Here is a 26,643-nt window from a genome sequence, read left to right as displayed (position 1 = left end):
AGTTCAGAGAAGTATGCCAAATGTTTCAGGCACTGTTAAGTTCTCAAGGTCTTTACAGTCAAGTATAAAGATTGTCAGTAATAAGAAAGGTTTAGTTCAGAGAAGTATGCCAAATGTTTCAGGCACTGTTAAGTTCTCAAATTCTTTTTCTGGGAAGGACTATTACTTACCTGTAAAAAATAGAATTGACCAATACAAGAGTTTTATGGAGCAAGAAGAAAGTGCTGTAAGTTTTTCACAGTGTAAAGATGGAGGGAAGTCAAATGGTGTAATCAAGCAGAGAAATAAAATTAAAGATACGGCGATACTAAAAGAGACATCTGGAGGTGAAGGTAATGTTCTTTTTAGCTCCTGTTCAAATGAACTATGTTGTCTTCACAGATTTAAAATATCTGTTGTTTATGAATGGTAATGGAACTAATATCAAGCTTTAAATATGCGAGGCACAATAAGCCAATGCATATTTCTTGACCAGTGGAGGATGCAGCTAACTCTCATAATGCATCATATAGATTCTTTGCATTTGTCATTATTATATTTTGTTCTAGACATTGAAAGAAAATTCCCGAGACTATTATAAAAATTATAGATTGACATTTAAGACCTGCACAGGTAACTTCAAGAAGAAGTTAATAACGCTTTCAATGTTTTAATTGTTTCTTTCTTCTTTGAGGTTAGCCTATTACCTCCATTACATAATTTCTTGTAACATTTTACTTTTGTATCGAATTTGAAGTCAATATGCATAGTGTTCTGGAATGAGGATGTCTGTGCTGAAATTTTATTTTTAGTTGTAAATGGTTATGTTGCTTACTCAATCTTATTCCAATTAATTTAATGTTAACTTGAGACTATCTGAGACTATCTGAAACAGATATACACCTCAATTAAATCTAACAGCAAAGTTTGAGAAAGCAGAAGAAAACAGTTGCATAACCATTATGAACAGTATTGTACCCTAGGATGAGATTTCCAATGATTGTATCTAACAGAAGAAATATTTGCATGTAGAACCCAAATTTGAAATAGCAAACAAGAACTTACAACAATAAGTGATTTGTCACATAGAGATGCATTGTACATTGGAAGCCAAGGGCAAAGGATAGCTTGTAATAGTCTTGTCCGATGAGGTGCATACACATTTATTTACTTAAAGAAGGCTAGTACAAATAAAAAGCTTTATTAAATAATAAGTGACTTTTACATTGTAGTGCTCGAATATTTGTGAATTTTTCATGTAAATTTTTAAGATAAAATTTGGAGGGGTTCTATACCTAGTCTCACCCAAGCAAACACAAAAATGGAGTGTCCCCTTTTGGGTTTTTCCTAAATCTTGCTCTGAAATCTTAAGTTCATTTAAAACAAGAAACTTATCCATAGTTAAGATTATACCTCTACCAATAAAATGTCATTATCAAGTCTGGTTTAGATCTTGCAATCATGTTATACAATGTTTAAAATATAATTCATAAGGCAAGTTATTTCTATAAGGGTTAGGGATCCGATAAACATAAGTGCATATATATCAATAATTATCTTAACCTATTTAGATAAATTGTGCCTGAGCTTTTAAATTTTGGAACCAAGCCATCAGTTGTTCCAACTCCCATAAATAATCATGGTAGGTTTTGGAGAGCAAATCCACAAACAGTGCCTGGAAACTTATTCAACCAAATTAAGCCTAAGGGCATGGAACATCCAACTAAGAAAAATTATCCCTTGGTCCCGTTAAGGTTCAGTTGGGCTTGAATACAGTTCATAATTGCTACAGAGTACCATAGTTTCTACAACAGTGGAATTTGGGAACACTTCATTGTTTCCCTTGGCTTCCCCAAACCTGCTTAATGGGTTCAAATTGAAAAATATTAAATTGGAGATCTGTGTTTCTAAAGCTAGCCAGAGAAATTTTTCAATTAAGTGAAAGTGTTATTATTATGAGGTATTCAGACTTGAAGATTCTATTTAATCCAATGCTCTACATGTAATTATAGAATTAGACTTTGTGTGTGTGTGTGTGTCTATATATATTGTCATTACAAAATATAGAAAAAATTGATCATGTATGTCAGTGCGCATATAAAATATCAATGTAGGGATGGGCATGCTCTGAAGACTATAATTATACCTGCAATTTTGCCTTTCAATTATCATCCATGTAACTACTATCTTGTAGTGGTGTGTGACAGGACATAGATGTTAGTAAATCACTGCTGAAGTAACTTGGCATATTTGACAGTCGCAACTAACAAAAACTGTGAAATGCATATATCATTAGTTTGTTATAAAATCCTGGCGGTTGTTTGATCTAGCTAAAGTATTCAGTCTTTTCAATCAGACTACTTCATAGGCACCTCTTATATGAATGTTTGCCTCTATTATCTTCAGATCTTCTCTGGCTTATCAATCATTTTATGCTTAAACCATGTTTGAATTTTAGTAGGTTAATTGCATAAATTATAACTTTGGTCCTTGCGCCACCTGGGTTATAGATTGTTCAAGTTAGATTTGTAGATGGAAGGTGTACACTTCTGCGTGGCACATGTTGTTGCAAGTTACTGAATGTAATAATTGTTTTGAAAGCCAATCTTCAGACACCAAAAACAATTCTTACAGATGGGACGTATATAGGGTGAAACTAACTTACTATGTCAATGTTTCTGCAAGAAATGATACTGTGTTATCATAATCTGTTTTTACAGATAATTATGAGTTTGAAACTTTGATATGAATCTGCATTTATTGGCATGAAATAAAAATAATTGTTTTCCAATAGTTTTAGAATATAGATGGTTATTTTCATGTAGTGTTTTTCCTTTTGTAGATAGATCATTTAGTGATTAGTGAGTTTCTTGTCGTTGTTCTTGGATGTAATTGTTTCAGTTTTTGGTTGCCTCGTGACAGCCCATGAGCCTGAAGTAAATCGTGCACACACTTTAAATGTTCAGCATAAGATGGATAGCGAATTAAAGGAGTGCAAGTCTGCAAAAAAATAAAGGCGAAAATCCATCCAGGTAACAGCTGCATTTTCTCTGAAAGCATCATCCAATAATTGTCATGTATTGGAAAATATTTTTCTAGTAGAAAAGATTACATAACCTTTTTGCGTTATTCCATGGCAGTGCGTGATGCCAAAGGGGTTGATTTTCTGCCTCTGAAATCAGAGAAAACAGGTAACAGATTCAAAATTGTAACAAATGCTTCATTAACCAAAGAAAATGGTGTAGAAAGTTTGAATGGAGAAAGTAAAGTTGAGGATCAACAGCAGGTAACCAAGAAAAGGAAACTCATGGAGCAGAAGAAAGGAAAGGCAACCCATCAAGAGGTGGTAGAAACAAATTGCATGGTGGATTTTGAAATAGGGAAGGAGGAAGGCCAACCCAAGCGAAAAAGAGTAGAACCTTTAAAGACAGAATCTATTCAGCCTCATGCAAGCAAAGGAAATAAAGATGAACAAGAGCAAAAAGTGAAAACTGTTTCATCAAATGTAGAATGCATTCTTCATGAGATAGCAGAACATAGCAACCAATAGTCAAAGGAGCATAGATTAATGCAGATGTTTTCTGATCATAATAAACCTTTGAAAAAGGAATCATCTTGTTGGCCTCCATTTGTATCTTCTACATCCAATTCATCTAAGCTTTCATGCTATACTAAATCTCTTCGCACTAGACCTGAAAGACAAGGATCTGCATTCGAGTGCTCTGTTTCATCATTGCCTGTTATGATTGTACAAGCTGAAAAAAATTCAATTTTTGAACACACTAATGCAAGAAATTGCGACTTGATAGATTTTTGTAATTCGAGGAACCCTAGTCCAAAAGCAGGCATAATTGGCGATTCTCTAAGTGACTGTTCTGGGTTTATAATGGGTGCTAAAGACCTGTGTAAATCATCAGGAACAAGTGGGAAGCCCAGTCTGGATACATTGTTTTTTAATGGCAACCAACTGGAAGGATCGTTGATTGATGCTTCTAGAGGTGAATCTTCTGTAGTTCGTAAACAATCGGACACATCTTGTAAGGGGACTTCAGGCTCCCAAGTAAAATCTTCAGAGTGGAAAGGATTTGTAGAAAGGGATGTTGAGGGAGCACTTGTAAGTTCAAATAGGGAACATAAGTCATATATGGAAAATGCAGCTTTAGAAGAAGGCAAGGATTTGGAATAGAAAGCAGATAGGATTAAGGTTTGTTTTTGTTTCATGTAAATTACCCATACACTTCATTCTTTGGATTTGACCAAAATTCGTTAGGATTTTTGTGTGATCTGTGATGTGTGAATTTAAGTCTTTTTGGTTGGTTAATTCTTTGTTATTGTATGATCCAGAGCAATGGAGGCGATGAACTTGAAGCTATTGGTTTCTATTTCCGTGCATCTTTAAAATTTCTACAAAGTGCTTCAATTTTAGAGCCGCCTTTGAGTTCTAATAGTGTGAGGCACTGGGGAAATAAATCTATGCCTTTGTTCACATACTCTGCTAGGCTTTCTGAGTAAGTTCCTTTTAGTGGCATTTAAATTTTAATGGTTGGAGTTGATCGAGCAAATTCACAGATTATATGCATTCTAAAATTGTAAATTTTAAAAAAATGGTTTGGGCTAATTGTTTAGTTAAATGGACAGAACTTCTAAACAGAGAACCTTTGATATCTTATAAGTTGTCTCCAATTGTAGTAGGAACTGATTTGTTTCATCCCTTATTATAGATAGCATAATTTGTCTGGAAACATTTATAATAATTATGTATCCTAAGTTCCAAGCACGTTTAAAAGACAGGACACTCAGAAACTTCAAGCACATAGTAGTATTTTTTGTGTTAAGATAAGCTAATATCTTGATAGGTTTATAATACTCTTGACCTTTGCTATCCTTGATGATTTATGCCATATGACATTTGAATTCCTTGAAGGTCTATTGTGGTTCATGGCACTTGGTGACTATTTTAGTATCTTTATTATTATTCAGATTTTCCACTTTATCTATTTCATGTCACTACAATTTGATCTATATTATATATACAGTATTTCCTTATAATACTATTAGGTTGCTTTACAATTTCTATATGCGAAAGGTTGCTTCCGCCTTCTAGACGTTTTGTCACACAACCTCACCTCGGACCCTATCCCTTGGTTCTGGCCTCTTCTCATCTATGGTTGAAATATCTCAAACCGGATATTTACTAGACTTCTCATCAAAATAGCATTTAGATAGTAAAAACATGAAACCGTATCATAAATAACCAGCAAGGTAAACCATAGGAAATAATCCAACTAATAGTTGTCTAATTGTTTCCTCAAAACTGATATTCAGAATTTAAACCAAAGGCATATGAATTACGAACAGCAGTAGAAAACTAGTTGGTTTTCCAATAAATATAAACTCATTCTTATCAGATTAATATTAAGGATTTCAAGCATGTAGAAATGCATTATAGACCCACAATGTTAAAACCAAAAAACTCTCATACAACTCCTTAAACACGTTATTGTATTATACAATAGCAATACAGTAACCAGTACAAAACCCAATCTTAAATACAGATTAACAGTCAGACTGGAATACTAGAATAAGAACCTGTAAGCGCAAATGAAACACCTAAATTGATGTCTCCCGAACAATTGGTTTGCGTCCATTGTCTGCCGGCACGAGGGGCTACGTCCTCATACTAGCTAAAAGTTGAAGCTTTCTGAATAACTCTCACAAGAGAGAAAACTGAAATAGAATCATAAATCAAGCATGCCCAATAATGAGCCTCTTTCCCTTTTTTATACACAAATTAAGACTCTTCGACTCCCCTCTGGCTTTCGTCTTATTCCCTCGTGACTCTTCAACTTTCCTCTGGCTTTTTGTCTTATCTCTCCTTGTCCTCTTTAGCTCACTTTGAATATTAAGTTGACCTTTTATAATTAAAGTCCACACTTTCATAGTCAACTTTAATATCATATAGATGTGTCCTTTAATATTTCTAGTGTCCTAAAAATGGGAAATTACAAATCTCCCCTCCTTAAAATTGCTCGTCCTCAAGCAATTTGTACTAGGATCCCATACGAGTCTGCAGGTAACCTTGTAATCCAAATTGAAAACAATTCCAGCCACACTGCGAAAGAAGGTGTCACTCTACAATCTATCTCTTAACCGGATCTTTGGATCCCATATAACTCTTTGAAAAAGCTCTACACCTGTAAACTGAACAACTCTGATCATCACTGATACCACTGAATCCAACCTCAAACTAAGAAGAATTAATACATATGATCAACACCTAGATCCCAAACCCTGTTGTCATAACCAACCGATATGATAAGATAGAAATGTATCAGTGAACTATGCATAACCCAGTAGATAGACCTAAATAGATGATTTAATAAACAAGTCGCTCAAAAACTGAGTGTAACACCCTGGGTGCAACAAATACCAAACTGTCATCTTCAATCTAGAGAATCTTCGAGTACATAGGTACTATGAATAAGAACGAAGCTGAAAGAGCATTCCCTGTGATCAACACATAACTCTCCTCAAAACTACACCAAAAGCTATCCAAAGGCCGATGTAAATAATCCAACCAACTCCTATATGGTGTGAAATCAGGAACCCAATGTGGACTGATCCTATGATGCACAACCATAGTCAAATCACCACTTCCATCCTGTGACCCATATTCCTTGCTAGGAATCGTACCAGGCTTCCATACCCTGAAATCAGAATCATCTTCTTCATGATAATCAAAAGGAGAGTCATCGTTTACCTCAAACAAGGGATTATCGGAAATCCAATCAGCATCAATTGAAACACAGGGTTATCGATAAGCTGAAAGTGATCGAAAACTTTGGTACTTGATCGCTCAGGGCAATTATCCAAAGCATACGTCTGCCGAATGCTATCAAGTTCATTAATTACCTCTAAGAAAAATTCCTACCTCTCTTTATCCTCCTACTCTTGAGAGTGATTTGTGATCCTAATCTGATTTTCTACTTCCTAAAGGAAAAACTGAGCATCATTCAGTGCCTCCTGTGTTTCCTTGAGCTCTCTATTGAGTTCCTTAATATCATTCCTTTCTTTATTCAGCTGATCAACATGTGTTTCAACAACCTTAAGAATGTTATCCCTATTGGAAAACAAATACAAATATTTTGATTTCATAGTTTCAAGGCCTGTATTGATCACTTGCAAATCAAAAACAAGCCATTCTTCTTCCACTCCCTTTTGAACCTTCCTATAGAGATCCTCAACCACCTTGTGAGTGCTATCATAACGTACCAAATATGCCACAACCATTTCTTCGTTAAGCTTCAGCTGGCTTCTAAATGCATGCATTTCATTATCATGTTGATACAACTCATCGTCTTGTAGCGTCATCTTGGATTGTTCCTTTGAATTTCTATCATGGGTGTAGGTAATATATGGTTCATCACACAAAAATTCCAATCTGTTATTACTATTAAGATAATATCTTATACTTTCTATAATAGTCAACTACTTGTTTGTAGTCCGTCTTTCAGTCTAGATAGGAATGTTTCCTATCTCGTCTCTTTTTTCTTCAGTCCAGATAGGAATGTTTCCTATCTTGTCTCTAGTTTTGTTTCTAATTCCGTCTTCAGTCTACGTTGTTTCTTTTAGAAACAACGTCCTTGTAATTCTTTATAAGGAACACATTTGTTCCTCTGTTTATCAATGAATCATCCAAAAATCCGTTAATCTGCCAACTCTTCTTGAATCTTGTAACATGTTATCAGAGCAAGGCTAGGGTTTGGGATGCAAAGAATCTGCAACTCAGGACTGGAAATCGCGACATCAGTTTGCAAAACATGGCATTTTTTTCATGCTTTTTCTTGTGCCTTCGAGTCTCTACCAACCGCAATTCAATGCCCTATTTTTCGCATCTTTTCAGGGGATCGTTCCATCTGCAAATTATGTTTTTTTTTTTTTCAAGCTCGAATCTGCAAAAACACGACTTCAGCTTGCTCACGTCTATTATGCATCCCTTCAGTGACCTCTAATATTTTGCATGTCTGTTATTGCTTGCGTAATTTTTCTCTTGCTCGTTTTTTACTGGAAATCGTGAGCCGTGTTTTGCAGTCTTTTATCCCTGTATCTGCAACAAAAACGTGTCTGTAACACCATTTTTTGGTTCGAAATCCTCATCTCTATTGCCCTATTAGTCCATCAGTCCCTATTCTGAAAAGAAAAGTGTGATTTTTCACAGAAAATCGACATTTTTCTACAAATCCGACCTTTAAAATCGTCGACTAGGTTTTTGCTCGAAACCCTAGTTTTTTACCTCAAAAAAATATTTTGTTTGTAGATCCTTGGTGGGTTTTTCGAGAGCTCAACTGGGTTGTCGTCCATTTTTTCTAGGTGCCTCAATTTTTGTGCCTCAATTTTCGAGCCAGCGGATCCAAAAAATGACAAAAGATTCCTTCTGGGTTTTTCGAGCTCTCTTCTGGGTCATTCTCTGATTCTTCTGGGTCTTTCGTATTTTTGCCTCGAAGAAAGTGCCTTCACAGATTTTCACAGTTTTTCATTGAAAAATGTGTCATGGCATCTCTGACAAATATTCTGCTCGAACATAATTCCAAATTTAATGGTCGCAATTATGGAACCTGGAAGCAGCGCATCATCGCAATCTTCGAATATCAAAACACCGATCAACTTGTTCTGGGTGTTACGCAGCGTCCGACTTCTCGAGGTCTTGATCAAGATACATGGGATCTGAACAATCGAGAGGCAGTAATGCTTCTCAAACTATCCGTAGCTGATGACCAGCTTTCTCAAATTCCATCCGGCAAGATAGCTGCCGAAATCTGGACACATCTAAAAGGTCTTCATGAGACTTCTGACAAGAGCAGAGCCTTCTTTTTGAAAAACACTCTGTTTTCTATTGTCATGGATGAGCGCACCTCGCTCCAGGCACACCAGAACCGGATTCAGGAAATCCGTGATCAGTTACTTGCCATCGGTCGCAAGATGGAGGAATAGGATATTGTGGTAATCACTCTTCGGAGTTTACCAAAATCCTATAAGCATTTTATCGAGACTCTCAACATCACATCTACTGGTGTTGATCTAAAGTTCACTGATCTCTGCACCCTGCTGCTTCAACAAGATCGGTGGAAACAACAGTTTGGTAGCAGCTCCAGTTCCACCTCCACTGAGCAAGCCTTTGTTGCAAAATCCTTTCAACAGAACATTGGCAACCATCAGTCTTCTCAACCTTCCCAGCATCAACCATCTGCTCAATCCTTGGATGGCTCTATGATGCAAAATGTACAGTATAATTACTGTCACAAGTTCAGCCATATGAAATTCGAGTGTCGGAAACGTTTGGCTGCTCAAGCAAGGCAAAATGCTTCCTAGCCAACAGCACAAGTTGTCGAGCTTCTTGATCAAGGCGAAGCTGCATTTTTCACTTTCTGAATCTATTTCTGTTTATTTTGGGTTTGTTGATTTTCTCCTCAAAAATCATTTCAAGTTGTCTGTAATACGCAAGGCTGCGTGAGATTCTGGGTTTTACCCTTTTTTCCACAAAAACGGAGTTTTGTAATTGCAACCTATTTTGAGTCATAGCACTCTTCTGGCAAAGCTTCTTGGTTTCAACATTCTGTAGATCCAGGGAGGGTCTCAATTATCCCAGAATGTTCTGACATTCGTACGTTGACCATTAAGGGAGGGTATTAAGATAATATCTTATACTTTCTATAATAGTCAACTACTTGTCTGTAGTCCGTCTTTCAGTCTAGATAGGAATGTTTCCTTTCCCGTCTCTTTTTTCTTCAATCCAGATAGGAATGTTTCCTATCCTGTCTCTAGTTTTGTTTCTAATTCCGTCTTCAGTCTACGTTGTTTCTTTTAGAAACAACGTCCTTGTAATTCTTTATAAGGAACACATTTGTTCCTCTGTTTATCAATGAATCATCCAAAAATCCGTTAATCTGCCAACTCTTCTTGAATCTTGTAACAATTACCTCGTGTGCAACCATCCTCATCCGCCTGTTTGTCAACACTAACCTCCAATTCACCAACATAAAAACTTGTACCCTGGGTAACATCTTCTACATGATCGTTGGAAGGCTGTAAATCAATGGTAGTTGATTTCTCTTCTTTTTCAAGAACCTCTATTCGCTGATCATGATTTTCTGGAAATTCCTCGTACACATTTTTGCCTTGGACCCTTGCAAGAAGATCTTGAACCACTTCCAGATACTTTCTTTTTTCCCTACCTGTCTTATTTTGCTGCTCTAGATGAAAATCTACATAATCACTGAATAGTAAATCATTTTGAATTCGGGTAGGAAGTTCTTTATACTCTCCATAAATGTCGAGAATTTTTGCTATTGGATTCAGGATTTTGGGCTGACTATTGTTTATTTTGAGCATGCTCTTTCATGTTCCTGTCTTGATTAGGCATTTTTCCCAACTTCTATTCCAGACTCAGCTCCAACCCAAACCTTCCAATTTGCTCAAATAATGTTGTCAACAGTTGAGGGGGCGCACAACATCACTAGAGTGCTTCAGCAACCCCACAATCCAACTTTCAGATAGACATAAGTTTTCAATGTAAGCTTTATCCTCTATTCCTCTACTCAAATATTCTGAAATTATGTCAAATAATTCGATTTGTATTACAAGTATATCGTTGTACTGGTGATCAAAAATGTTCGTCTTGCATGAGGTTCGCAGCTGGTTCCCACCTAAGGAGATTGCACAATATTTCCAAACTGTCTATTTTCACCGTACACATTACCGTGAAAAGCAGCTCTGCTGACCTGAGTTACTCTCAGACTCGAGGGCTCACAACTTCCTCCCTCCATCATGTGAGTAATTTGCCTATGCCTGCAACTACTTCCAAGAGACATTTATTAACCTTCAAACTTATCACTTAGCCACAACAATATTTTATCAAGCTTTTGAAGAATATGCAGACTTTACAATTGTGAATTGACAGTATTGATTTCCCAAACTGCTAACTAGTAATTGCCCTGTTTAAATCTTAATATATATTCCAAAATTACTGAAAGGGCCTCCCAGTTTTCATTTTCGTGTAACAACAGCTTTGATTTAGTATAATTTCAAAGTAATGCTCAGAATTGAGAAATGACTTTTTGATATTGTTACTACCTCCTAATGCTAGTACAACAGTTCGTAATCCACTACAGCCTTATACAATTAAGTTCTGCTATGTTTATGACTGCTGCAACACCCTCACAAAGAACACGAGCTTGTATAGCAGTTTCCAGTCATGTACAACACCCTAGCTGGAAGTCCAATATGGTATGGCAATCCAACAAGTAGTTTTGGGCATGTAAAGCGGCCTTAGTTACATTGTGATGGCTTGAAATGCTCAACTCGCACAGCAGGTCAGACTTGTTTCCACTTCAAACATCAAGCTCAAACTCTCAAATTGAAACTTTCCTGACAAACTACAATATTGAGAAATGAATTTCGTTGGGCAAATATGATATTTCCATAAGACTTATATAGCTCAATGGATACTTTTTTGCAGACTGTAATCTTCCTGAATCCCCATTCTATTCGTAATCTTCATTCACACATTCTCTTAATTGTTTGCTATGACCTTTCTCACTTGCTCAGTCTCCCAGGTTGCTGAGTTTTATTATTTCTGTTTCTAGCCAATTCTTAACTGTACTTCATACATCCCCTTAGCTGTTTTCTCAAGTTCGCCCATTGTTGGTTGTTTGATCAAACCACATTTTATATTTTGGTGCAGTTGCTCTCACTCTTCCTATAAGCCTCTTTGATAACGTCCTCACCTTACTCTGGGTCCCACACTGCATACCAAAATGTTTACCAAATATTCCTACCCTCAAAGATGTTATGTTTCCATAATCATGCTGGTAAAGAGCCACAAATTCCCAATAATTCGTCTACATGCTAAAGTTTCGATTTCTTAGAATCTATCTCTCACAAACCCGACTAATTTGTAACAGTGTGCATTACTAAACACTGTATCTGCTCAACACAGTTACAACAGACTTGAAATTGGGACAAAAACGGTGTAATGATCTCTGCTGCTTAAATCTGAACTCCTGACTTTTCGTCAAACAGTTGGCATGTAACTGGTGGATCTTTAGCATGAGTTAATTTACTATCACTTAGTTGCTCTCAAACTTGAATACTCGGGAATATTCATGTTAACAATGAAATGGAGTCTTCAAAAATAAATATTACTAATGGTATAACAGCCCAAGGAGTAATATCGCTTATGGAGATAACAACAATCAAAGTTCTGTATCTAATATTTCATTGGCAGAATACTAGTATGTGAGGGTTTACATAAACAAATATTATTGCACATACGATTTAGAGAAAATAGAACAGACCCGACTCCAAGGTGTTGCAGAATGACTAAGTTCGTTGATCAGACTACTTGAGCAGTTTAGCTTATTGTATCAATTCGAATCTCAGACTTGAAAATTGAAAATGAGAACTAGGTTTTATAAACTCAATAACCTCACAGGATGGCAGGATGCACAGCTCTAATGCCACTAAAATATCTCGAACTGGATATTTACTAGACTTCTCATCAGAATAGCATTCAGATAGTAAAAACATGAAAGCATATCATAAATAACTAGCAAGGTAAACCATAGGAAATAGTCTAACTAATAGTTGTCTAATTGTTTCCTCAAAACTGATATTTAGAACTTAAATCAAAGGCATATAAATTACAAACAACAGTAGAAAACCATTTGATTTTCCAATAAATATAAATGCGTCCTTTTCAGATTAATATTCAAGATTTCAAGCATGTAGAAATGTATTACAGACCCATAATGTTAAAACCAAAAAACTCTCATACAACTCCATAAACACATTATTGTATTATACAACAGCAATACAATAACCAGTCCAAAACTCAATCTTAAATACAGATTAACAGTCAGATTGGAATACTAGAATAAGAACCTGTAAGTGCAAATGAAACCCCTGAATTGATGTCTCCCGGAAAATGGGTTTGCATCCACTGTCTGTTGGCACGAGGGGCTATGTCCTCATACTAGCTAAAAGCTGAAGCTTTCTGAATAACTCTCACAAGAGAGAAAACTGAAACAGAATCATAAATTAAGCATGCCCAACAATGAGCCTCTTTCCCTTTTTTATACACAAACTGAGACTCTTCGACTTACCGTTGGCTTTCGTCTTATTTGCCTGTGACTCTTCAACTTCCCTTTGGCTTTACGTCTTATCTCTCCTTGCCCTCTTTAGCCCGCTTTGAATATTAAGTTGACCTTTTATAATTAAAGTCCACACTTTCATAGTCAACTTTAATATTATATAGATGTGTCCTTTAATATTTCTAATGTCCCAAAAGGGGACATTACAGTGGTGAGTGCTTAGTCCTTTTTGGTCCAGTTCTTTTGTTTTCTTACTGGCTCCTTTCGCTGTCACTGCTTGGTACTCCTGGTGCAAGCTGTTGCCGTGTTGTAGGTCTCCACTCCCTTAGACCCTAATGGTCTCTTGTTGGACATTAATAAATTTATCTATGTTATCTTATGCAAAATTCTATAATGCTATTCTCCTCATATGTTTGGATGTGGTCAAGGTGCATCCACTATGAATATTTGACTTTGTTTAACAAGTTTAATGCCTACCACATCTTCACAAATCCATTGAGCTAACATTATTTTATGACAAAATCATTATGATTGAATCATGATACAACTAAGAGAAGATGGAGAATAAAATTAAGAAAAAAACCTCGATAGAATGCTTGGTGAGGATGGCTATTTGAGACAACTAAACTATGACACCTTCTTATTTACAAAACATTAATTGTGCTGGCATGTTTTCTATTAGCTAGAATAGAAAGTTTCTATTCTTAGGATCGTTTTGTAAGGAAACATCGTTTCATTCTTTTGTATATATTGACCTCTCAGTCTCTGTTAATATCAAACAAGTATTTTACCAATTACTTAATAATAATCAGGAGAAATATTGACTGTCTTGAATCACGCACACTACTGAAACAATATAGAACATAGCATTAAGTGACACTAGCTAATCCCTGTCAAACAATAGCAATGGGATTCAATTGAACTCCAAAACTAGAATTTTCTTGTAGTTTTATGATTATTCAGTTATAGAATGTTTGTATCTCTCAGGAGAAAACAATGGCCATTCTATAAGTCTTCTGGAAGTGCAATCTTCACATATTGTGAAATTGATTGTATAAAGTTTGGTTGCCAAATTCACTTGTTTTGCATAATTATTGAAGACCTATTTGGCTTCCAGTCTAGGTCATGAAAGGTAGAGCTAAGGGAAAAGGTCATTTTCTAGGGCATTTCAAGCTAGATATCAATTCAGAAAATGAGACTCAATGGTTGAAATTCACAGAAGGTTTTTATTTTTTTCCATTGAGCTTATAAATTCTTAAAAAATTGTATATCTAGGTTTAGACTATATTGACCAAGCTTCCAAGTAAATTCAAGTTTAGCAATCTCTACCAGGAGTAAGATTTACCAAATGAAAATCCATCCTTGAAGCTTGCTTTGAAGTCTTAAATTGTAGTTACCACAGTTTGTTCCTGAAATTTTCTCAAGTGACAGAAAATTGATTTAATATCTTTTGGTCACAAAATGCACTTTTTGTGTATGTGTTTGCAAGTTTCCCCATCAGAAAGAGGACTTGTAGCTCAGTGGTAGAGAACCCCAAATTGCGCATGGGAGGCCCTAGGTTCAGGTCCTTGCTGGTCCATGAAAAATAACATGGTTACAAAAAGCTCTGGTTACAAAAATGACCGTTCACTTGGTTGTAGGGCAGCCTAACATGCACATGAGAAGTCCTAGGGTCAATTACTAGTTGGTCTTTGAAAAGTAACATGTTAGTCCCCTTTTTCTGTTAGCTATTATATATATGCGAGGTTACATAGTTTTAACAACAAAATGTGTTTTTCAGAGTGGATGGACCAGCTAAACCTAAAAGCTTAAAAATTTAAGGACATTAAAGCTTCTTTGTAATGGAAGATTGCTTCAATGAGGTTTTCAAACTTGAAGTTCAGACTATTTTTGTTTCTACAGTATGTTAAAGGTCACTGAGGGTTTATATTTAATTATTCACTTCCTAATTCTTGACTACATTGATTATAAAATATTCTCATTTGTTTTATAGGGATTGTGCTAAGGTGTATGAACGGAATGAAAGTGGGCAGCTGCTGCTCTAGCCTACCAATGCACAGGATTCGCATGTATGCATGTTGTGATGGCCAAGAATCTGTATTTAAGCAGACATAGACAAGAACTTAAATCAGCTGCTGTTATGCTTCCGACAGGTTAGTTTTTGTTTACACTTTTAAGAATTTAACATTGTATTCATTTGTAATTTTGTTGATTTAAAATTTTTTATTTGTAATTGCCATGGCTGAGAGGACCGCATTGGGGATTTCTATGCTATGGAAGGGTGAACGCTTATTTGTTCTAGACATACTCTGTTATTGTGTCAGACGTTATCCATATTCAATGTTCTGCAAGATAATGGAATTGACAGTCTAACCATAAAACATGAAGGTACAGGTGAAGGAAAGCATTGTCATCATAATATAATTTCAGCTGATATGCATTTATCTATAGGTATCTACTAAGAACTTCGTACTGTCTAGGTAGGGTTATTTAGTATTTTATATAGATTTTTTCATTCAAAATATATTTGAAGAGTTCAAGTTTTTAACACTTGTCTCCTGAAGCCCTTTTCTTAAGCTGTCCTCAACCTAGGTTTTAGTTAAAAATCATTGATCTATAGTATAATAAGTGATCATTTCAGAGGGTTTAGCTGTAAGCATCTTCCATTCTTACACACTTGCCATACATATCAACTAAGGAATTTCCAGCAAAGACATTTGTATCCACCCCGGTTACTATAATATAACCATGAAGACTCCTACCCATTTGCAGATCTCGATCGTTAGTCATTTCCTCGAGAAGAAAGAAAACATCGAAAAATAGAACTACATAAAATTTTAAAATTAACAAAATTATGGAGTGCTATAGAAGTTCAGAAATGTAGATGTTTAAAAATAGAAAAAACTAGAAGTTCCAAAATAATGCCACTAAAAGAAAAGACATTATATCAGTATTTGATAGCCATCATCATTGTGTAAGCTGGTAAGTTTCAAATATTAGCCGCTGTAAATATCTGCTTGATTTTTTTGGATTTTGCCTACGAGTTTAAGACCATCTGATAAACAGAATAGAAAGAGCTGATTTATATTGCAATAAATACAATACATTGACAGCAAATATAAAGGACATGCTTGCAATATTCACTTTTAAAATCAAGTTCAAATTGAAAGTGCAATATAAAGACAAAAGTGAAGATATCCAGATGGATAAGTCTGATCATAAACACAAATACAACATACCCATTTACTGGGAATGAACATAAATAACTGCAGTAATAATAATCAGCATGTATAAGCTCCATCAACCCTAGGTTCTTCACTAAAATGCTTCAAATGGTATGGTTGGGTCTAGATCTGTCAAACAACAACTATGATCTTTAGTGAATGCAGGTATTGGCTCCTTAAACCCCAATGGCTGCTCTAGAATCTTCATGTTGACCCTCAAGAAGTGATATGGCTGGGTGGAAACGGTTTGGCCAGCAAGGAAGGAGTTACAACCAGAAAAATAGAAGTTTAATCCTTCTCAGTCTTCTGCGAAGTTCTTAGCGAATTTGATATCCAATAAGCTTTGCAAATCTAAAAACCTAAATTCCAATACTACCCAAATGTGACCTTAAAATAAAATCATGAGATTATACTCCATATCGTATCTTTCAATAAGATGAAGAATGTTGCGAACTAGGGTTTTTGGTCTGGCAAACCAACGAAAAAGAAGTAATTTTCAGTAAATAGAAGCACTATCAAAATCTTTTTTAACATCCCTGTAATATTCTCGTTCCTTGCGTAAGGATTTCCGCTCGTTTGACCAAATTACCAACTGATGGAGACGAATTGTAGTGGCCATATAATGCAAGAAGATGGTGTACGGTTCAAAACATGTATCACACCGAACTGGGAGGGGAAAACACAGGCCATACGGTATAATGGAGCTGGCCGTACAATATCTTGGAGCTGACCATACAGATGGTATAGGGAAGGATGTATGGTATGCAAAGGCAGGTTGTACGGTGGAGGTGTGGAGTCCGTACGATAGGAGTATGGAGATGTAGTCATACGGTGAAGGGGTGTGGAGCTGGCTGTGCTGTGCAAGGCCGGACGGTGTAGGGAGGAGGTCGTACAGTGCAGGAAGCAACTGTGTGGGATATGGAAAGAGGCTATGTGGTGATGTATGGTGGAGGCAAGGGTTATGGAAAGTGTACGGATGGTATAGTGTCGTGTGGGATGTAAGGTATTATAGGTTGCGCCAATGATTCGAATTGTGCTCAGAGTTGGCGTACAAATGATTGCATTCGTCAGAGACACCAAACAATGCTAGTACAAGAATTGAAAACCAAATCATAGATTGATGCAGATATGAGTATTTGCAAATAAAGATAGTGCACATAGAGAAACAATATTAGCACTTCAGATTTGCCAAATACAATGATAGATAAAATGCCGCTCCAATTCGCCAAATCCTAGCAAAACCATACAAACAGAATAGGGTGAGGGCTGAATCCCACTTAAGTCGGAAGAGCCAAGTAGAGAAGATCTTTCACTCTTGAAATGACGAACAACAAAGAAATCCCAACAGGAATTCACTGTAGAGAAATAATAAACCAAATCGCATACCTACTACTACCTACATGTGCTTAAATACTTGTTGGGGAAACCTTTCCGAGGGTGTACAAAGATAGCTGACGGCCACACCTACCTACAGACACAATTAAATAAAAAATGGGTCCGAGATATACTAAATCAATCGGAAGCACAAATACAAATATTATTAACTTGTGCCCCATATTAATAAATTAAAGTAACCAATTAAAGGTCCTTTTGTTATATTATTTAAATTTTTGGGACCAGTTAATTAATTAATTAAATTAAATTATTACATTCAAATTTGGGGACATGACAATCCCTAAATGAGAGTCCTATTCCTTCTTTTGTAGCTTTTTCGCTGCTTTTTCAAGAAAAGGAAACACTTTTTGCTTTTTTGCTATCTTTTTGAGAATATTTCTCATGCTTCTTCACTATTTTTCTTGGAATAGCTTTTCTTTTTCATTGTTTTAAAAAATAGCTTAATTTTTTCACTATTTTTCAAGAATATTTTGTTCGCTTTTATTTAATAAGAAGCACTTCCATTTCCAATCTCCCATTGTAGCAATAAATAATAAAGGCCCATTCATTAAAATAAATCATCTTCAATTTAATGTTTGGCCTCTATAGTCCCTTCATTAAGTAAATAAATAAAAATAATGATAAATTTAATATATAATATTTAATTTAACTCTATTAACATATAATTTATCATCATTTAGTGTAAAATCCCTGGCCTATATCAAAGTTGTGATGATCATCAAAATTGGACCTACCATCAATACTAAAAATAGCAAGTATGCCAACTCTGTTGGAGTTGATAACTAACTTACTAAAAATAGTAGGCATGAGAGAGTTAACCCAAAAGGCTGTAGAAAGAAATGTTATGCTCATTCAAATGTCCAAATATGACATCCCACCTGATACTACTTCCAAGATTTCCTGATCCTAATCATTAGCGCTTGGGAATCGGCTAAATAACCTAATGATGCCACCATGCTGAACTAGCTTAGGAAGGGGACATTACAGCCACCTAGAAAATGCAGGTGGGAACTAGGATGGGAATGCCATTATTTAGAAGCATGATACTATGCCGTTCAAAGGTTAGGAATATTAATAATTATCAGTCAATCGATAATAGTTCACTAGACAAACATCTTACTCCTGATCATTAGGTTAGTTAGTGATCATTTTAGAGCATTTAAACAATCATGTGTTTTGATGGTTACATCTAGTCATTCCATTGAGAACAAAGAAAATAATAAATATCAAAAAGTAAAACCAATTAAATGTTTAAATGAACAAAAAGTATGGAGTTCTATACAACCTAAAAAGTTTAAAATTTAAAATAGAAAAAACTATAACTACTGATGAAAATTTCACTGAAAGCAAAGACATATTATATTGGTATTTGATAGTCATCATTATAATGCAAGCTGTTAAATTTTTAATAATAGCCACCTAGAAAAAGCTGATGAGAATCAAGATGAGAATGCCCTTATTTAAAAACATGATAAGGTGCCACTCAGTGATTGGCAATATTCGAATCAATCAATAAAACTTCAGTGGAAAAACATCTTAGTCCTTTCTATTGTTTCTCTCCTTACTAATACCTTGTTGGGAGATAAGAATATTTTATACTAGAAAAATCTGTACAATTAAATGCAAAACGTAAAAGCAACCTCAAGTCCTATTGTATTTCTTTAGTGCTTTTAGCCCCTGCCAACAAAATATCGACAGTTAGGAAGATAACCAATGTGATTTATACATAAAAGAATAAGAAACTTCTGTAGGAAGCTCTTGATTTCTAAGAGAGATTTGAAGAAACTTCATCTGAAGTCTCTTGACTTCTGGAGACATATTACTGTGATACGGAGAAATTTCTTATGCTCCCATCCGTGTAACTTCCTCAGTTATGCCAACTGTTTAACTACCCAAGTTTCCCAACAACAAATTCTAACTAATTAAAGAAGATACTGCGAAACTAGATTTTTAGTGAATTTTGTGGATTTTAGGCATCAGAATTCTTAATTTGTCCATTATATGGTTGAAATTCCAAACTTTTTGTATGACAATTCTAAGATTAGTCTTTTCTGTAATGGATAGTATGTGTAGACAGAGACACATCTAATGCCCAGGGTAGTTGTTGATTGTCATTGTAGTAAAATGTAGTAATGTATATTGAGTTGTGTGAACTTATTATGATTTATAATTAGCATATTTACTAGTATTTAAACTTTTTGTTTGTGCAGGTGAATCTCCTTGTTCATCAGCGTCTAATGTTGACAACTTGAATTGCCATGCATTAACAGTAGTGAATCAACAAAAACGAGTTGCATCTCTAAATGCATCAGGAAATTATGTGATTGATACACAACACTGCCAACACTATAACCATTTGTTACAATTTGTAAGTTGAAAATTGCCTTGTGGCATTTGGTAGATGATACATGTTGTTCTAGAATATGAAATTGCACTGTGACATTGATCCATGTAATTTAGCTTTGTTTTATCCTCTGAACAATTTTTTGTACTTATTTCTCAGTTTCTATTAGTTAAAGCATGTAAGAGAATATTTTTATACTTGCAGGTTGATGATGCTAGTGCATCATTTGCAGCTTTTGCAAAAGCAGGTAGTGCTTTGGATGCTGCTAGTGATTCAAGTTATAGAGAACATGAAATATCTGTGGTGAAAAAGGCTATCAATCTGAACTTTCATAATCTTGATGGACTGCTCAGTCTTGTAATCCCTCTCATGGAATCTGCATCTTTATGTTGACATCTATTATGGCTTCAACAACAATTTTTGCAGAAATAAGGAGGTAATAAGGATTATGGAGCAATATGCATGCAATTATTTCTACCATTTACTTACATGAATAGGTTGTGTATGAGTTACGACTAGTGTAAATTATGTAAATTACTATGTTATCTTGCTTGAAGAATCAGAAATGTGCAAGTAGGCAGGATTTGAACTGTGAATGAAAAATGCATGTATCCTGAAGCTGTTTGTAAGAGATTTCATGTGATGTTCTTGATATAAAATATAAACATTACTTTTGAATTCCTTCATGGATCTTCAGGTCAACTTCATATGAAGTGTTTTAGGAGTCTTATCATTTATGGAATGTACTGCAAATTTTGAAATATTTTCAATCAATATACATTTGACTACTAATTTTCATTCTCTCCTCTGAGGGGAGTTTACATACTTTGAAAGACATCGATGGATTCAATTTGACTCATAATTCGTAGCTCTAGATTGTGACACTTTTTTTTTTGATACAGGTGCAAACATGCCCGAGTTACCCAATAATTCATGGCTGGTTATTATTCCTTAGTCACTGGTGGTTGGATAAGGTGTATTTTTTGGCTCTTCAAAGCATTTTAATTTTTATATTATTCATGATTTGGTTAATAAATTGGGCATCGTTTTGCATTGCAGGTCTTGTTTTAATGTCTCTGTTCTGCAAGATTTCTTGCCAGTTTTATTTTAAGCCAATCTACAAATGCTAATACAGCTAACAGATTCACTTACAAATAAATGTGAATATTAGGACACCTGGCAATTGATATTTTTTGTAAAATAAAATTATTTAACTGTACTTCCGTGAGAGAACTCAATAAGATCGGGATGGACATGAACAAGGTATCAGAGTTGTGCAAAAATGCAAGTTTATACAATTTGTAATTTTCTCAAGTGTAAAATACTAGATAATATGTATTGATGCAATTTTGGTGACTGACTATTTGTGAAGCTTTCCGCAGAAACTTACATACAATAAAATAAAATTATAATATGAAGGAAAAAAACATTTTTGCAGTTTATTACCAGTTATCCATCTTTTGTTTGTCTGGGAATATCTGTTCCCCAGTTACACTTTTTCTTGTTTGTAACTTAGCAAACACATATTAAAAGAGCAATTAATCCATCAGGTTCCAATTATGGAGTGATAGATTAAGCCTTACAAATTGCTACTTTGTAGAATAAAACTGTATCTTAATTAAATACCAGGTTTTCTTTTGGGGCCCTATCTTTGAAATTGTGAGGGTTTTTTTACAGGGTCCACATCTCATACATATCTTTGAAAGGACACTGCTTTAACTAGTGCCCTATCGTCAATGGATATTGTTGTAATTGCAGTTCATCCTGAGTAGATCCTTCTTGCCACCTCCAACTTCACTTTTGGGCCTAGCAGTTACACAATCTCCAATCTGTGCTCCAACTTGAATGCTTATTCTACCTGTTTTCTCCTCTGGCTAGGCATCTACTACAGCTCTCCTCCATCTCCCTTCCGCATCCATTTGGTGTGCTCTAGGTTAAAAACTTATACTTCAATGTACTCCAATAGTGCATCTACGTATTCCCCTCTGTCTTATATGCATTACTCAAGCATGCTTCATTGACATCATCTACAAGACTATTGCTCTTTATCAATTGATTAGGGATCCTCATTTTAGCATGCTTCCTAGTGCTAAGATGTTAGTTAGGGAGATATGAAGGTTTTTGAACTTTTATATCCAATGTGAGAACCAAACAGCTCTAGCAAAAACTGTAGAAACATCTAGATTATCACTTATATTGCTGACAATGTTAAGTCGCATTGCCCCTATGTTTTGTCGCGGGGGCATGTTGGTGTTTGGTTGAATGTAACCATTTGTATGAAAAGTTTGTAAACAATTGTCATGGAGGAAACTCGTAGGGCTTTACAAATTAGATAGATCCTAAAGTAGTAATCTTTCTATAACAAGGACCAATCATATTGTTTACAATTATCAAGGTGATCTTATTCAAAGAAGCTCAATTTTTCTTTGTTTAAAGACAAATTGTGATGTAGACTGGAACATGATTTTAAAAGGCTCGGCAAGCACCAACTGTGTTTGTTTCAATTATCAAGGCCAGTTTATTGAAAGGGGCTCATTTTTTCTTTGTTTAGAGACAATGGAGCAGGATGGATGGTGATTAGAAGCGGATTATTTGTTTTGAATTTGAACAAAATGTTTTGACAAAAAATGTAAAGTATGATAGAGGAGGCATTAGGCTTTTGGAACCCCTTCATAGCTTTCATCCTCAAGTATTATATACTTAAAAATGCTATAGAGCTTTTGACCAATGTGGTACTGATCAATCCTCTTTCTTAGCCTCGGTTAACAAATGGGTGGACACAAAGGATAGCTTGAACTCTATCCTCAACCTTTCATAGTGCCTTCCCTCTCCTCTCTCGTCAATTGACCTTGATAGGAATGTTGTGGATTTCTAACATTATTTTCCTTGCAAGGTTATAATCTCATTTAATATTTGCATATATCTTTGTTTCATGTGGTATTTAATAATGCTCATACACGTACATTTCTCGCATGATTACTTTAAACTTTGGTTACATGATTCTTTGCAGACCAATTGGAATTATTTCATCTACATCCCCACATGTTCAACATTTTCATGTGCGTAAACATAGGGAAGGCTTGTTTCTTAAGGAATAACCAAAGCTTTCTTCCTTGGGGTTTTAGTCATACTTTTACATAGACTTCTTTGTTGTAGGTCTTCTGAAGTATTGGTTTGATGGGTTTTTTTTTTTTTTTTGGATTATCTAACTTTTAAGATTGTGTATAATGACTATTTGGGAACCCTTTGGTAGGAATTGTGATCCCATTTTAAAGGGGATTCCTAATCTCTAAATCTCATCGAGATCATTTCGAACATGTCGAGTTTTGGAGACATTCCCGTGGAATGGTTTCTAATGTTTTGTTTGTGTTGGAGTCGACAGTGCCATTTAAGTTTCTTCCTAGCCTATAACTCTAGACATTAAAAATGGTGGTCCAATGAACCAATAATTTGCATTATAAGGGGGATGAAAATGTTCTTCGCAAAAAAATCTAATGAGTGCAAATGATATTGTGGATTCAACCTCACACACCGAAAACACTAATGTCTTGCAATGTGTCATCACATCAATATAATCAAACCAAGTAGCTTACCTCATTACAAAGACAAAGTGAAAAATTGAAAATAAGTAGAAAAATTTTAATCAGTCAATAGAAGGCATCGAAGGGTTGAGGACTCAAATAAGTATGAATTATGGGATGTGGATGTGTCTTCAAATCATAATTTTTCAAAGATATTTTGAAATGGAAAAGTCTCATTATGTCAAATCGAATCACATACACTAAAGGGATTTGGATTTCTTTAAGGTCGATCAGTGTGCTAAGAGAGCCTTAGCATGATAACAATTGAAGTACAAAGTACTAAGATAATGCGAAGTCAATAAATGATAATTTATTGTCAATCAGTGTATTCTACAATGGATATAGGTAATGAAGGTAAATCTTTAGTTTGTATATATATTTTGGTTAGTAGATGTATTAAAATTACAAAATATGAGGATTATTGTACACTAATACAATAGACTAAGGGTACTCTTTTAGATCTAATGAAAGATCATGGACTATTCATATACAACAAATTCTTTGGTTTTCTTCTTTGTTGAAGAAAATGAATTTTCCTTTAGATTTGAACAGTCTATGTACTCCTGAATTTCTCGACCCTTGAATGATATGCTTATTGACTGCAATTTCCATCTTGCAAGTTGCAATCAAAATATGGATAATTATTATGTTTTTTAAATATAGAAATGACAAAAAATATTATTAAATTCTGTTTATTGTTTTAACAAATCTAAATATGATTGAATGATCAATCTCCAAGAGGATTTCACTAATTGATTTCAGTGTTCCTCTAGGTCCAATCGGATCTCATATAAGTATATGTTATTTTGATTGGAAGGGACATGCCTTTTGGATTAGTGTCATTTCACTTCTCAAACTAGTCCCAGACTACTTTTGGGGTTTACACATTGACTTGCAATTACAAACTGTGTGTTGATACCATAATCAATGATCTACACAGGTAATGATATTAGACTCAATTTGATTGGAATCTCTGCACTACTAATCATGGCTTGATTGGAATTATATGTGGAACATGAAATAATAATCTGTAAGATTAAATGCACATCGCCATTATACTTGGAACCGCTTATATATGATATTTTGATTTGGTGTATGAATGATAGCCAATTTCAAATATTACATCAATACGATGATATAATTCCAAGAATTTAGATATGTGTGTGTATCGATATACACAATATATATTATATATATACATACATATATATTTATATCATATTATTGATTAATATCATTCATATGTCTAACTGAAGCTATCATTTTTCAACACTCCCTCTTAGCTAGGGAAGATACAAGTTTAACAAGTATACAACTATATCACCTTACTCATGATATCAAAAGATATGGTATGTTTACAAATATGAAGTCATGTGACATTCTTCGTAACACAAATATCCATATTATGGTACGTGTAATGACATCAAGTCTCATGATGTCTACCATAATGAATCATTGTATATCCATGAATACATTATCCACTACCATTATCTCTTAAGGATCATAATTGTCTCTAGATGATATCAAGTCTCATGATATCTATTAGAATGTTGAAGAGATACTAACTATCATGTCATTGTATATCCATGGATATCAAGTCACGTGATATCCATCACAATAGTGAAACAAATCATTGTAAAGTTGTCACCTTATAATGTCAAATACAAGTGTTCATTGTCTAAAAGATTGTCACCTTTCAATAATGTCCACAGGGGCCCATAAATTCATGGAGTCACACACATGATGACAAAAGAGTTTACAAATTATAAATATTTTATATAAGCCTTGTCGCATTCTATATCCCTGTCCACTAGCTAATTGTTTTGAACCAAGGAAATGAGAGAATTTTATTGCTTGGTGCATTGATTCAATCAATCAAGAAGCAAATGCTTTTGCCCCCATCTCACTCACCTCTATTAAAAAGTTCTAAATTGTTCACGATACTAAAAACTAACTACCCTCCATACAACAAAAACATGGTGTGGTAACCCTCAGAGGTGAAGGGTACCCCCTACCATTCTATAGATGACATGGGCCCCAAATAAATTATCGCATGGTGCTAGAAGACCTTCCTTTTTAAGCTTGTTTACCTTGATAGATGGCATAGGCATTGATAGGGATAGTGGAATAGACAAAGATTGTAGTAGCAAGCCAAAGAGATTGTGATCATTCCAAATATTGTGCAAGCCCCTACAACATAATTGTTAGGGTTTTGCTGGAAGGGTCCCAAAATTCAAGTGCAAAGACATGGGAAACTTTGGTATAGGCATCACCCACATAGGCAATGGTTGCGAGTGGGAATCCCACTACTACTAGTAATCATATATAATGGATGACAAGTGTGTATTGATTATATTCTGGATTGAGACCCCCCTATACTAGTAGTTGATTTGATTCAATTGTGGGTTGGAAGATATAGTAGAGGATAAATTAATTTGTGGGTGGCAAAGAAGGGGCAATCATGCATTAGAAGACTCGATCCCCACATCTGACCAAAATTTATGGGTTGCCCTACTAGAACTACTGACAATAATAATTTTGAGACTCAATCTCAGATTTGACTTACATTTTCAACCATACTAAGTTTGTTTTGAGTGTTCAACTTTTACCTTGGATATAGGCTTGGTGAGAATGTCTCTTGTTTGATCACTTGAACTAATATACTCCAACAAAATCACATTCCTTACGACCATGTCTCTCACATAGTGATAAGGAATCTCTATGTCTTTTGATCTATCATTTAACATTGGATTCACAAAAAGCTTGATACAATTCTGATTAACTCACCAAATAATTGTAGGATTCAAGGGCTCACCAAATTATCCTTCAAGCAATCTACAGAGCCATACTGCTTCTCTTGCTCCCTTAGAGGTTGCAATGTATTAGGCTTTTGTAGAGCTTTATGCAATTGATGATTGTTTCATGTTGATCCATGAGATCATTGCCAATCCTAAATTGAAACAACAACTTGA

The 26,643-nt window shown here is 35.0% G+C and overlaps 1 protein-coding gene across 1 annotated transcript in view; it reads left to right on the top strand.

Moving 5' to 3' along the window:
- Nucleotides 1-26,643, top strand: part of LOC149559352 (uncharacterized) — a 128,695-nt gene that overhangs the window by 34,318 nt on the left and 67,734 nt on the right. The window contains 8 exon segments of the mRNA XM_089831365.1: nucleotides 49-332; nucleotides 2,902-3,051; nucleotides 3,120-4,093; nucleotides 4,324-4,487; nucleotides 17,037-17,139; nucleotides 17,231-17,330; nucleotides 19,957-20,114; nucleotides 20,295-20,447. Coding sequence (XP_089687491.1) covers nucleotides 49-332; nucleotides 2,902-3,051; nucleotides 3,120-4,093; nucleotides 4,324-4,487; nucleotides 17,037-17,139; nucleotides 17,231-17,330; nucleotides 19,957-20,114; nucleotides 20,295-20,447 — 2,086 coding nt within the window.

Source organism: Cupressus sempervirens, chromosome 5 (assembly GCF_028749045.1).
Source record: "Cupressus sempervirens isolate cs-2001-9-10 chromosome 5, ASM2874904v1, whole genome shotgun sequence".
In the NCBI taxonomy this organism is placed as follows: Eukaryota; Viridiplantae; Streptophyta; class Pinopsida; order Cupressales; family Cupressaceae; genus Cupressus; species Cupressus sempervirens.
The sequence above is the reverse complement of the archived record's forward strand: the minus strand, read 5'-3'. Positions and strand labels throughout refer to the sequence as shown.